General features: G+C 46.5%; 1 protein-coding gene across 1 annotated transcript; it reads right to left on the minus strand.

Annotated features, from left to right (window-relative positions):
- Positions 1-10,715: 10,715 nt before the first annotated feature.
- Positions 10,716-12,297, minus strand: LOC122756519. Its single transcript, XM_044006342.1, has 5 exons — positions 11,928-12,297; positions 11,470-11,848; positions 11,114-11,348; positions 10,910-11,058; positions 10,716-10,854 (listed from the first exon to the last, which is right to left on the minus strand). The coding sequence occupies exons 1-5, from the start codon at positions 12,295-12,297 to the stop codon at positions 10,716-10,718; spliced, it is 1,272 nt and encodes a 423-aa protein (XP_043862277.1).
- Positions 12,298-12,621: the final 324 nt, after the last annotated feature.

Here is a 12,621-nt window from a genome sequence, read left to right on the forward strand (position 1 = left end):
TGTCCGCCTTTGCCTCTAGCGCAACATCATTCATGTTTACCTGTCCGTTCGTCGTCGAAGGCCATTCAACTTGACTGCGTTTAAGCTCCGGTCTTCGTCACTCACTCGGAGATAGCCCTCTTGTCGCACAGTCCGCTGGATTCTCTCTAGTAAAAAAATTTGTCCTCTGAGATGGTGAAGAGTATTCCAAAATGAAATGAAATGTTAGCGACGAAAGTCCTCCATCTGTCGACGTCCCCGTGCGTCTTGATGGGAAGGTCCTTTTGCCACTTCCCCGTGGTTAGCCATTTCTCAAACTTGATGGGCAGTACTGCACTATTCAGCTCCGTTCTAGGTATGGTTTAGGGTTTCGTATTAGTAAACCTTGATTTTGAGCCTTAGATAGGTCGTAGCTGCGTAAGATGTGGAAAACCCGTAACAGAACGAGTTAGGCTGAGCTGAAACTATGGATCCAGAAGAATAATGAATTCACCGCTGTATGCTTAAATCGTCGATCCTAAGCAAGCTGTCAGCAAGCTCAGCGTCCCAATCCAGAGAAGTCTGAGTGCCGCCACCATGTGTTTTCTTGGCCATTATTACATCCTTTAAAATTAACTTTCCCGAAATGATTACTGGCGCGATGAGACCCAGCGGGTCGAACAGCCTTGCTATGCTTAAATGATCGTCCTTTTGGTGGGACTAGATGGTATCTCAAAAGTGACCTGAAATTTGCGGCCATCCTTATTTGGTAGCCAATACTTTCCTACGCCTTGATAGGATCTCTAGTGTCCCAGTTTTAAGGTGTCCGACTGCACTGGATCAGTTGCTGGACCATTTACGCAACTCCATGCGAGCGGATTTTATAGCACACTCTACCTGTGTCCGTTTATCCTGTGTCACTTCTATTGTATGCCCTCCGGACAGAATGCCGTCCACATATGTATATCTCGCTGATCAAAACTTCTTCCGCCTTAGGAAATGAACGCCGCTTATCCTTCGCTAACTGATGAATGACCCTAATGGCCGTGAAGGGTGCATAAGCCTTGTTGGTAAGCATAAACGTTGATGGAATCATCATTCAGCCGCCAGCCATTAAATCCGCAGATACTGAGCGTCTTTCCGGTGCTTATCGATACAGCGGAACATTTTTTGTATATCCGCTGTGGAAATAAAAGATATTTTCGCCAATTGAGTATGACTGCCGTTGTCGTTCTGAATGGTAGGCCCAGTCCAAAGAATGTCGTTTAACGATCGTCCGTTGCTAGTCCTTACGGAGGCATCCAAGACGATTGCGGAACGTGATGCGGAAGTACACAAGGCATTCGAGCGCGAAGTATTCCTCGATTTCATACCCATATTTGCTTTACCATTCTGGACTGTTAGACAGACATCTTTCCAACTGAAGGAACCGACTAAGCGTCATTTGATGAGATTTTCCTAGGACCATGGCTGGATCCAGGTAGGTTTTAAAGGGCAACCGCACTAAGTAGCGCCCATCCGATCGATTCACAAGAGTCTTCTGGAAAAAGGACTCGCACCACAGGGACTCGTCTGTTGCTGTAGGGCGGTCTGGAACCGACACGACCTCACAGAAACGCTTCAGCAATGCCTCGGTGTCCAAGAGCACGCGATGGCTGCGCTACTGGGTTCATTCCCTCACTCCTTCAGCACGTCCAGAGAGGATCCATCCGAAGTGCGTATTCTGAGCTATGGGGTCGCCAAGCAAACCGATCCTGGTGCCGGGCCAACATGCCAACTCCTAAATTGAGATCGACTCGAATCGAACGCGCGTAATGGGGATCTGCCAATGAGGGCCCTCAAATATGATCCCAATGTTGTGGCGTGAAGCTCAGACTTGGCAGGCAGGAAGTAACTAAATTGAGAACATATGCTGAATCATCCTCTAAAGTGAAGTTTGGGTTAATAAAACTACAGATTTCAAAATTTACTGTGTACTTGAAAGACGACTGCACCCGGGACCCACCCCAAAAATAGATATGGTCGCCGCCGCAGTGGTAACATGCGCTATCCGGTCGTCTTGAGCGCTCCTGTGCTTTACGCACTCGCACTCGTTTGCTTGGGTCGGTAGATCCTGGGCCATAATTAGAGTTGTTCTTAATCGCATCCATTATGACCAACCAAGCGTCTTCTTGGGCAACCTCGATGCTAAGTAATGCGCCAACCAGTGCAGCGATTCCCCGCCCAAGGTTTGAACGCGGCGGAATGCAGCCGGGCAAGCATTGACCGTGCTTAACATCGACCGTATTGATTTGGTATTTACACTTGCAGGTTCCCCTCATTGCCACAATGTAGAGTTGTGTCCCCTTGTATATGGTTAACATGGGGTCATTGTAAGAGGAGGGGTTCCCCGGCAAGAGTAAACAACACAATCGAATTAAATTAAATCGTTATAATTATTTATTTATTTACTTTAGTTATAATTATGATTATGTACAGGCGTCTGTGTGTGTGTATATGTAAAATAGATAGTTAGACGGCGAGCGTTCAGCGTCGTGTGCAAATTCCGTCTGATTTTTGGCCTTTCCTCAGTTCTCCTTCTCCCCGTCTTATGCACTGCCCAGAAACGAGCGAGTGATCAGTTAATCGCCGATCTCCCGCAAATTGGGACAAGCAGCAAACTGAACAGTACGCGTATATTCAGATATGCGAGACTCACGCTACACTTTGGAAACGGACGTTTTTCGATAGCGCTGCGCGAAAATATAGTTGTTAACGTGGTTGTGCCGAGCAATGATAGCGGCAAATCTGCAAAAACAGACAGTGTACTTCTGCCATAGTTTTGCACGTAACCTAGGCGTATTGAATGACCGCGCATTGCAGGTGGTTGGCAAATTATTTTGGCAATTTCTGCAGCTGATAAATTAGCTGACAGCGCTGCCAACTTATCTCGGGCGATCTTGAGCGAATGGCGTTGCCAGATCAACAAAGAGACCAGTGTTGAGATGCGACCGTTGGGCGCGTAATTTCCCCAACAGAGAGTTGGAGAAAGGCAGGATTGAAATTGTCCGGTTTTGGTCTCATAAATTCACCATCTGTCCTTTATTTAACTCCTAGAATTAATTTGCGACTAGTTTCCGTACACACACACGCTCGTTTCCCCACCAGGAGGTCGGGCCGAGGCCCGACTCACCCTATTTTCACTCCTCCGGGCTGTCGGCCAGCCTAACCATGATTCCTGCCGATCTCGGGTGTCCTTCGGCCTGTTCCTGGTGTCTCCAAAAATGTTGAGTCCCGTGGACATCCGCTCAGCTCAGCGATCAAAATTCAACCCCTCGATCGGCATGCAGCGTTTCGTCCAGTAGCTCGTCTCTGCCGCCGATCGTTCTGCCCGCACAAGCGTTGTCGCCTTCGGCCGACACGAGGTGGAAAGCCACGTGGCGGCGTGGGTCTCCGGCGTGCCGGCTCCCGTGTGCATCGGGCGATCGTGGCTCGGCTGGTTGCGTCGCTTCGGCTCTGCAGCTGTGGGCTCGGCTGATAATGCCATGCATTTCGCTGCTTCGGCTTTGCCGCTGTGGGCTCTGCATGTATGTGTATGTGTTTGTGAAGAATCACAATTTGGTATTATGTTGTTATCTAAGTTTAACCTGTTTACGAAGAACATGGTATTGTTATTTGTAGGTATAAGATTTAAGTTCACGAAGAACATCGAATTGTTGTTTTTAAATTTAAGTTCACGAACAATCTATGTATGTCGCAGATCATTTGAATTTAACGACATTTTTAGCAATTGCGTCTTTCTGCTTGGCACGCGCCATGCAGGCGCCTTTTCTATTCTTTTAATGCGTGGCAGACAACAGTTAGAGTTTCTGCCGAACGTAGTCTGGTCGCGGGTATGAGCGGGGGAAGTAGAAGTCTGCACGAAAACGAGAAACATACAGAAATATGCAGTGTGCATTGGTATTGGTGTATGCGGACTGGAATAAGTCTCCAAAATGTGTTGGTATTGCATGTGGGAACTACGCATAATTCTGATTTTGTGAAAAGAGAATTGGGTCAGTCAGTTTTCGATCATTACGCCTAACAGACATGCCTCGCTCACGCGTCAGAAAACGTTGCGCAGACAACGAGAGTAGTGAAGGAGAAGAAGGGCTTCCTGGTAACTCTTCGACATCAGAAGTGGGATCGCCTATACCTACTTTGAACAATGAAAATAGTTTGCTGGCAATTTTGGAGTCGCAAAATCGAAATTTTTCTGAACTTCTGAAACAAGTGCCACACCCACAAAGAGAGCCAAAAGAATCGTTTGCTGGTTTAATCCTGAACGTGCGGGATCAGACGCGCAATCCTGGTGTTCAACGGTGGACTACATCTTGTCTGAAAACCAACTGGAAGGCAGCGCTCTTGTGATGACCCTCAGCAAATCACTGGAAGGAAGCGCGTCTCATTGGCTGTCACAAACTTGCTTTCCTGGTATATCATGGACACAGTTCAGAGAATTGTTTCTGCAACATTTTGCGGGAACAGAAACATTAGCGGCAGCAGTTATGAATCTGCTAAATGGACGCCCCGCGGAAGGCGAGTGCCTTTCGTTATATGGAAGCCGAATGGTTACTTCGCTTATGGCCAAATGGAAGACGCTGAGTGTGGAGCAAATCGCAGTGTCCATTACACTGGCACATGCAGCTGGAATTGACAGGCGTTTGCGGCGTTTAGTTTTCACTTCCGACATCAACACTCGGAACGAGCTGCATCAAGAACTGAAGGCCTATTCATTTGACGCCAAACCGAGCCACCTTTCAAAAGATGGTATATCAGAGCCGCCAGGAAAACTAGCTAAGCCCCACTTCAAGTGTCACAACTGCGGAAAGCCTGGTCACAAAAAGGCGGAATGTCGATCAAAAACAATGGCAGTGCACGCCCAGCAACCCGGCAAGCAACCTTCAGGGAAAGACCGGTCTACATTGACTTGTTTCAATTGCGGAAAAGCTGGACACATCTCTACAGTATGTCCTGATCGTCAGGAGCGTTCGTCGTCTTTCAAAAACAACATTGTAAAAGATGTCAACATCTGTACCATTTTTGAACCTGTAGGAACGTTTTCGCAATCTGGTGAGTCGTTCTAATTTTGTTTTGATTCTGGAGCTGAGTGTTCACTTATCAAGGAGGCTACTTCGCAGAGACTATCTGGATCCAGAATGGGCAACGTAGTTATTTTAAGGGGTCTTGGTAGCAATATTATTTGTAGCACCTTGCAGATATTGGCCAATGTTTCGATTTGTGAACGTTCATATTAAATATTGTTTCATGTAGTGTTAGACAATTATATTAAGTATCTCTTACTATGTTTAATGAAAAATCTATATTGGCTGTTGAAGTTTCCGAAAAGAATCCTGATTTGGCTAGCGTTGACACCGATCTGCATGGACCAGATAGAGACCAATTGTTGTCAATAATACAAGAATATTCAGGGTCATTCATAAATGGAATTCCCCAAAGCCGTGTGACTACGGGACAGTTAGAAATTCGCTTGATCGATCAAAATAAGACGGTTCAAAGGCGCCCATATAGGTTGAGTGTAGAGGAAAAGGAAAAAGTTCGGCATTTGATTCAACAGCTGTTGGAATCAAACATTATTAGACCCAATTCCTCCCCCTTTGCGAGCCCAATGTTACTTGTCCGAAAACAAAATGGTACTGACCGCCTCTGCGTGGATTATAGAGAGCTAAACGCAAATACCGTTTCTGACAAGTACCCTTTGCCGCTAATTTCTGATCAAATAGCTAGGATGAGTGGTGCTAGGTTTTTCAGCTGTATAGACATGGCAAGCGGATTTCACCAGATCCCTATTCACCCGAATTCAGTCGAGCGAACGCCGTTTGTCACCGCAAAAGGCCAGTATCGGGCTTAAAAACGGACATTCCGTATTCCAAAGAGCTATTAATCGTGCCTTAGGTGATCTTACCCATTCATATGCCATTGTTTATATGGATGACGTAATGATAATTGCACGTACAAAAGAAGAAGCTTTTGAAAGATTGCGAATAGTATTGCAAACACTTACGCATGCTGGATTTTCTTTTAATATTACAAAATGTTCCTTTCTTAAGTCTTGTGTTGAATATTTGGGCTTCGAGGTAAAGGCAGGTGAGATCCGACCGAATCCCAGGAAAATTCGAGCCCTTTTGAGTTTGCCACCCCCGCAGTCCGTCACTCAGTTGAGACAATTTATTGGGCTAGTCTCATATTTTCGACAATTTGTACCCAAGTTTTCACAACTGATGAAACCTCTTTACGGCCTTACTTCAAAGAGCAAGTCATTTTTGTGGGAATTGGAGCATGAGCAAATACGGCAAAAAGTAATATCTATTTTAACTAATGAACCCGTCCTTACTATGTTCGACCCACAATTTTCTATCGAGCTCCACACAGACGCGAGTTCTGTTGGCTATGGCGCTATTTTTCTGCACCGAATTGAACAGAAGCCTCGAGTTATCGAATATTTTAGCAAGATGACATCTTCAGCAGAATCACGTTACCATTCATATGAACTGGAGACACTTGCTGTCTACAATTCTATAAAACACTTTCGCCATTACTTGCATGGACGTCATTTTGTTGTGTTTACTGACTCCAATTCGCTTAAAGCCTCTCGTACAATGGTAGAAGTGACTCCTAGAGTTCATAGGTGGTGGTCGTACTTGTAATCTTTCGAATTTGATATTCAGTATAGACCAAGTGAGCGTATGGCTCATGTTGACTTTCTGTCTCGGAATCCGGTTCTGTCTCGGAATCCGGTTCCAAAAATTGTCAAGAATTTCATAGGCGTATTCGAAAAACATATCAATCTGACAGAAATATCCGACAACTGGTTATTGGCTGAACAGCAAAGAGACGAAGAAACTTCTTCTATTATCTCTAAATTGCGTAATGATGAATTGCCCGAGGATTTGGTCAAAACTTACGAAATACGGTCTGGAACTCTATACCGAAAAGTTCAAAGAAATGGAAAGACTCGATGTCTGCCCATAATCCCAAAAGCAGTTTCGGTGGTCCGCTGTCAACAACGTACACGAGTCAATTATGCATCTCGGGTGGGAGAAAACTCTTGAGAAAATGTACGAGTTCTATTGGTTAGATAAAATGTCTAAATATGTTCGCCAATTTGTGGACAACTGTATCACTTGAAGATTGTCAAAACCTCCGTCTGGCCAAATACAATCCGAACTCCATCCCATTCCTAAAATCGACATCCCGTGGTATACGGTTTATGTGGATATTACAGGTAAACTTAGCGGAAAAAGCGACCAGAAGGAGTATATAATTGTGTTGATAGACGCGTTTACCAAATTTGTCTACCTCTCTCATACTATGAAGTTAGACACTGATAATTGCATTAAGGCAGTGAGATCTGTTATATCGTTATTCGGTGTCCACTCCCGACTTATCGCTGATCAAGGTCGTAGTTTTGCTAGTTCAGCATTCCGTGATTTCTGCTCAGCACAGAAAATGGATTTACATTTAATTGCCACAGGTGCTAGTCGTGCCAATGGCCAAGTGGAGCGAGTCATGAGTACTCTAAAGTCCATGCTGACCGCAGTTGAAACTGGCCCAGGATCTTGGCAGGATTCTTTAGATGAGATTCAGCTGGCTCTTAATTGCACACCCAACAGAGTTACTAAAGTCAGTCCATTAGAGATACTTATTGGCAAAGAAGCAAGGCCATTTGGTCTTACACCTGTTGTAAATGAAGAAAATATTGTCGATGTTGGCTCAGTTAGAGAAATGGCAAAACATAACATGGAAAAGAATGCCAAAATTGATAAAGCTACATTCGATAAAAATAAAGCTATTATGAAAAATAGTCATCAGACCAAACTAGATCCTAAGTTTAAAGGTCCATTTGTAGTGGCCGAAGTATTACCAGAAGATCGATATAAACTTAAAGCATTAAATAATAACCGAACTTATAAATATTCTCATGAATCTCTGCGATGTATGCCTGAGAAGAGGATTACCACAGTGTTTGAAGATGAAAGCGCAGAAGACGACAGTGATCAAGCCAGTGAGGGCTGTGATCTTGAGAATGACTAAGAATTTGTAAACCTCCGGACCTATTCCAAAGGCGACTTTCTCTACCATATGGGTGCCCGAGTTATGTGGATCGCCATTTTGTTGCAGTTAAGTTTAAATTTGGTAACGGTTGGTGGTGTGAGTTAGTTGGCCGGCTTATAGACTGCGTCAACTGGGTGCCACGTATGTTGGCCAGATTGTCGAGTTATGAGCTGTGAGCTAGGCTAACAAAAGATGGACTTGCCGGTTTGAAAAACTGTGTGCTAGTAGAAAAATGTATTGAAAATCAAGAACTTTAACGATTTATGTGTTAAGAAGATAAAATTATGATTGATTGATTGAAAGTTGATGGTAATCCAGATCTCATGGCTTAAATTTAATAAATGAAATGTTTTAATTATTTATATTGGTTTGCTTTAAAGTAATAAAGAATGAAGAATAACTTTAAATTTTAAGAAAAAAAAAAAGAGAAAGAGAATAAGTATTTGAAAGATTCTGTTTAATTTTTGTTCGAAAAAAAATAAATAAAAAGGTTTATAATAAATTAATTACGATGATCGATATTAAGGGATTTTTAACACACGAGGACGTGTGATAGGTCAGGAAGGCCGTGTCGCAGATCATTTGAATTTAATGCGTGGCAGACAACCGTTAGAGTTTCTGCCGAACGTAGTCTGGTCGCGGGTATGAGCGGAGGAAGCACGAAAACGAGAAGCATTCAGAAATATGCAGTGTGCATTGGTATTGGTGTATGCGGACTGGAATAAGTCTCCAAAATGTGTTGGTATTGCATGTTGAGTTGGGAACTACGCATAATTCTGATTTTGTGAAACAAGAGAATTGGGTCAGTCAGTCTTCGATCATTACGCCTAACAGACATGCCTCGCTCACGCGCCAGAAAACGTTGCGCAGACAACGAGGGTAGTGAAGGAGAAGAAGGGCTTCCTGATCACTCCTCGACATGTATTATTTATACGAAAGTTATTATTTAAGTTAAAACCTATCGAATAAGTTAGGAGAATAGCTAGATTTCCGCCGAAGCCAGACAATACTAGACGGGGATTTCGAGGCAGCGATCCCGAACCGGATAGGAAGAAATGAAAACTGGCAACGGTAAACATCGTGAGCATATTGAGTACGACAGGGAAAAGCAGGGCTAGCTAGGGAAGACAAAATGTGAATAAACTAAAGGATTGAAATCCCGAACGTGAAATGTAAAGACCTCCGTTATTCCTCAATAGTAGTTGTGATTGTGCGAGTATTCCGCGCACTGTCACTAAGTTTTCCTCGACAGTGTTAGTTGTGATCGTGCTACCTGCGAGTATTCCGGGCACTTTCGCAAAGTTTTCCTCGACAGTGGTAGTTGCGATCGTGCTGCCTGCGAGTATTCCGGGCTCTTTCGCAGAGTTTTCCTCGACAGTGGTAGTTGTGATCGTGCTGTCTGCGAGTATTCCGGGCTCTTTCGCAGAGTTTTCCGACAGCGTAAGCGACGACGGTGCCGCCTGTGTGTAACCGCGCCCGTGCGTATTATTTTGGCCAGTAGTGTTAGTTGCGATCGTACTGCCTGCGAGTATTTCGGGCTCTTTCGCAGAGTTTTCTCGACAGCGTTAGCTACGACGGCGCCGCCTGTGTGTAACCGTGCCCGTGCGTATTATTTTGGGAAGTAGTGTTAGTTGAGATCGTGCTGCGTTAGCTACGACGGCACCGCCTATGTGTAACCGATCCCGTGCGTATTTTGGAGGCCATCAGTGTTACCTGCGATCGTGCTCCCTGCCAGCATTCAGGGCACTTTCGCAAGGTTTTCCCGAGCAAGATTTTACCACATATAACATTATGATACCCCCCTCAACTGTCTCTTAGATAAGTAATTTATCTGAGGAGAATCCTGGGCGGAGTGAGACGTCGATCCCAGCAAGAAGCATGTTTACATGTTGCGTCGGGTGGCTCTGCCGGTAACGCTATGTGTTGCGTCGGGTGGCTCTGCCGGTAATGCTATGTGTTGCGTCAGGTGTCTCTACCGCTGTGGGCTCTGCTGATGTGCTGGGCCCGTGTTGCGGGCTATGGCCACTTATGTTGCGGGCCTGATGCAATGTTTCTGGGCCCGTGTTCCGGGTGTTGATGTTGCTGGCCCCGTGTGAGTGTGTGGGCCTGTTGGTTTGGAGCGGGCGCGCGGGTGGGTGTGAGTGTGTGGGCCTGTTGTAGTGGCGCGGGCGCGCGGGTGGGTGTGTGTATGTGGGTTCTTACTTTAGGTGCCCTTCATGGGTCTTTCTTATTTCTTATAGACTACCCTTAATCCCAAAGCCTATTTTAATAACAACTAACCCTACCAATTAATCCTAAGCCCTAATTATACCAACTAATGCTTAGCCCTAATTCTACCAATTAATCCTAAGCCCTAATTCTACCAATTGCACCTACCAATTAATCCTAAGCCCTAATTCTACCAATTAAACCTACCAATTAATCCTAAGCCCTAATTCTACCAATTAATCCTAAGCCCTAATTCTACCAATTAAACATACCAATTATTGCTAAGCCCTAATTCTACCAATTAAACATACAAATTGCTCCACTCCGGGGCGCGGAGGATCGCTCCGACCCCGATCTTTCGTGTGCACTGGTGCAGTCACACTCAAAAGCTGGCTGTTGTGACTGGATGTCAGTGGTGGTCTATCGATAGCGGTGCGTGCCTCTGTCACGGGTCGTTAGTGACAACGTTGGTGATGCCAGATGGTGGAGTTGGGTGCCTGTTCCAAGCTGAGAGCTATGTGACCGCAAGTGTTGACCGGTAGCTCCTCGCTGACGCGATGATTGTCGGAAGGAGTCCGATGTGGCGGTCCCTGGCTTAAAGGGAAACCAGGTTAGTGTTCTTTCCCCACACAAGGTTGGGGTCCATTACCGTCGCCTGAGATGCCGGCCTTGTTCGGCGGTGGCGCGTTCAGCGTTGCCGCGGGCGACTTGAAAAATGTTGTGGAGCTGCCGACTCTTCTCCTCAGGAGGCACCAAGGCCGTTCCTCGTCCCGGCTTTGGGAAAGCGTGGCTCTCGTCCTTAAACAAGGAAGTCGGGGCTGAACCAGTTTGTGTCCGATACACTACTGTTGACCGCGAGCGAGATCTCTGGTAACAGCTGATCCCACGTGTTCTGGGGCGTTTCCCCAAGATACTGCGCTATCATGGTCTTCACGGTTCGGTTGGCACGTTTCGTGGGATTCTGTCGAGGCGTGTAGGGCGCGGTGTGCTGTAATTCAATTCCCAAAGACTTGCATAAAGCCCGGACTCCGCGGCTCGTGAATTGCTCGCCGTTGTAGCAAACTAATATCTTCGGGACACCGAATCGGCTGAGGATCCCACAAAATCGGCGCAGAGTATTTGGAAAGGCTCGTCTACCTGTCGTCTCCCGGCTGGCTTCTCCTGGCTTACCTTATACCTTTGGCAGCACCGTCGTACGTAGAGCGCTACCTCTCGGAAAAATCCGGGCCAGTAGTTCCTTTGGGCCACGTTTTGCGTACGCCCAGGTGCCCAGCCGTAGGGTGGTCATGGCATTCTTCCAATACTAGTCCCCGATGGTTGGTGCCCACGCACAACTTCCACGGGGTGTAGTCCTCCTCCTCCGGGCGGAGTCCTATGCGTCGGTACAGGTGTCTGTTTTCTTCCCGAAAGTCGGGATAATTCGTCGGTTCCTGGTCGATTTTGCGCATCATCTTGTTAATCCACTTACAGGAGTTGTCCTGCACCTGTGCCTGGCATACCGTGGCCAGCGGTTGGCGTAACAATGCGTCGGCGACCAGATTCTGCGCCCCGCGTCGGTACTTGACGTCATATTGGAACTGCTGCAACTCTAGGGCCCACCGAGCAATCCGGACCGTGGGATTGTTAATAGAATTTAGCCACTTGAGCGAGTGGTGGTCGGTGATCACCTCGAACCGAGGTTACCTCTTCGAAGTAACAGCGCATTTTGCGGACTGACCAAACTATTGCCAGGCATTCCTTCTCAGTGACACGTTCCTGTCCCTCTATGGTTTGGATTAGTACGACACCAATGCCGTAGTCACTGGCGTCCGTCTGCAATGTAAATGTCTCTTCGAAGTCGGGACATGCAAGCACCGGTGCCTCGGTGACTAGATCCTTTAAGTCTTGAAAGGCTTGTTCCTGTCTTGTCGTCCATTCCCACTTCCGATCCTTTTTGAGAAGGGCGGTCATCAGTTCGACCACGTCGGCGAAGTTGGGCACCAAACGTCGGTACCAGGACGCTATACCGAGGCTGCGGCGGAGCTCCTTGAGGTTCATCGGCGGCCTCAATTCTCGTTTGGCGGCGACTTTGTCGGGGTCCGTATGGATTCCGGCCTCGCTTATGACGTGTCCGAGATATCGTATACTGCGCTAGAAGAACTGGCACTTGTCTCGGTTGAGGCGGAGGTTGACTTCCCTCAGTCGTCGAAACACTTCCCGTAAGTTCCGAACGTGTAGACCCGATCACTATCATATCATCGAGATAGCCAAAGGCATGCGGCTCCATTTCCCGGACAATCACAGGGTCTAGGGGCAAGCAGAAAGGCATCACCTTTCAGTGGAACAGTCCACGGCCGGGAACGGTGAACGCGGTGCATCACG

Source organism: Drosophila santomea, chromosome 2L (genome assembly GCF_016746245.2).
Source record: "Drosophila santomea strain STO CAGO 1482 chromosome 2L, Prin_Dsan_1.1, whole genome shotgun sequence".
NCBI classification, from domain to species: Eukaryota; Metazoa; Arthropoda; class Insecta; order Diptera; family Drosophilidae; genus Drosophila; species Drosophila santomea.

Excerpts from the sequence above, each read along its gene's own strand:
- LOC122756519 (XM_044006342.1), bottom strand. The coding sequence starts at position 12,297 with ATGAACCTCAAGGAGCTCCGCCGCAGCCTCGGTATAGCGTCCTGGTAC. Across the intron at positions 11,849-11,927 it reads AGAGGTAACCTCGGTTCGAG|AGTTGCAGCAGTTCCAATAT; the intron begins GTGATCACCGAC and ends GGTGGGCCCTAG. Across the intron at positions 11,059-11,113 it reads TACCAGAGATCTCGCTCGCG|GACGAGAGCCACGCTTTCCC; the intron begins GTCAACAGTAGT and ends TCCTTGTTTAAG.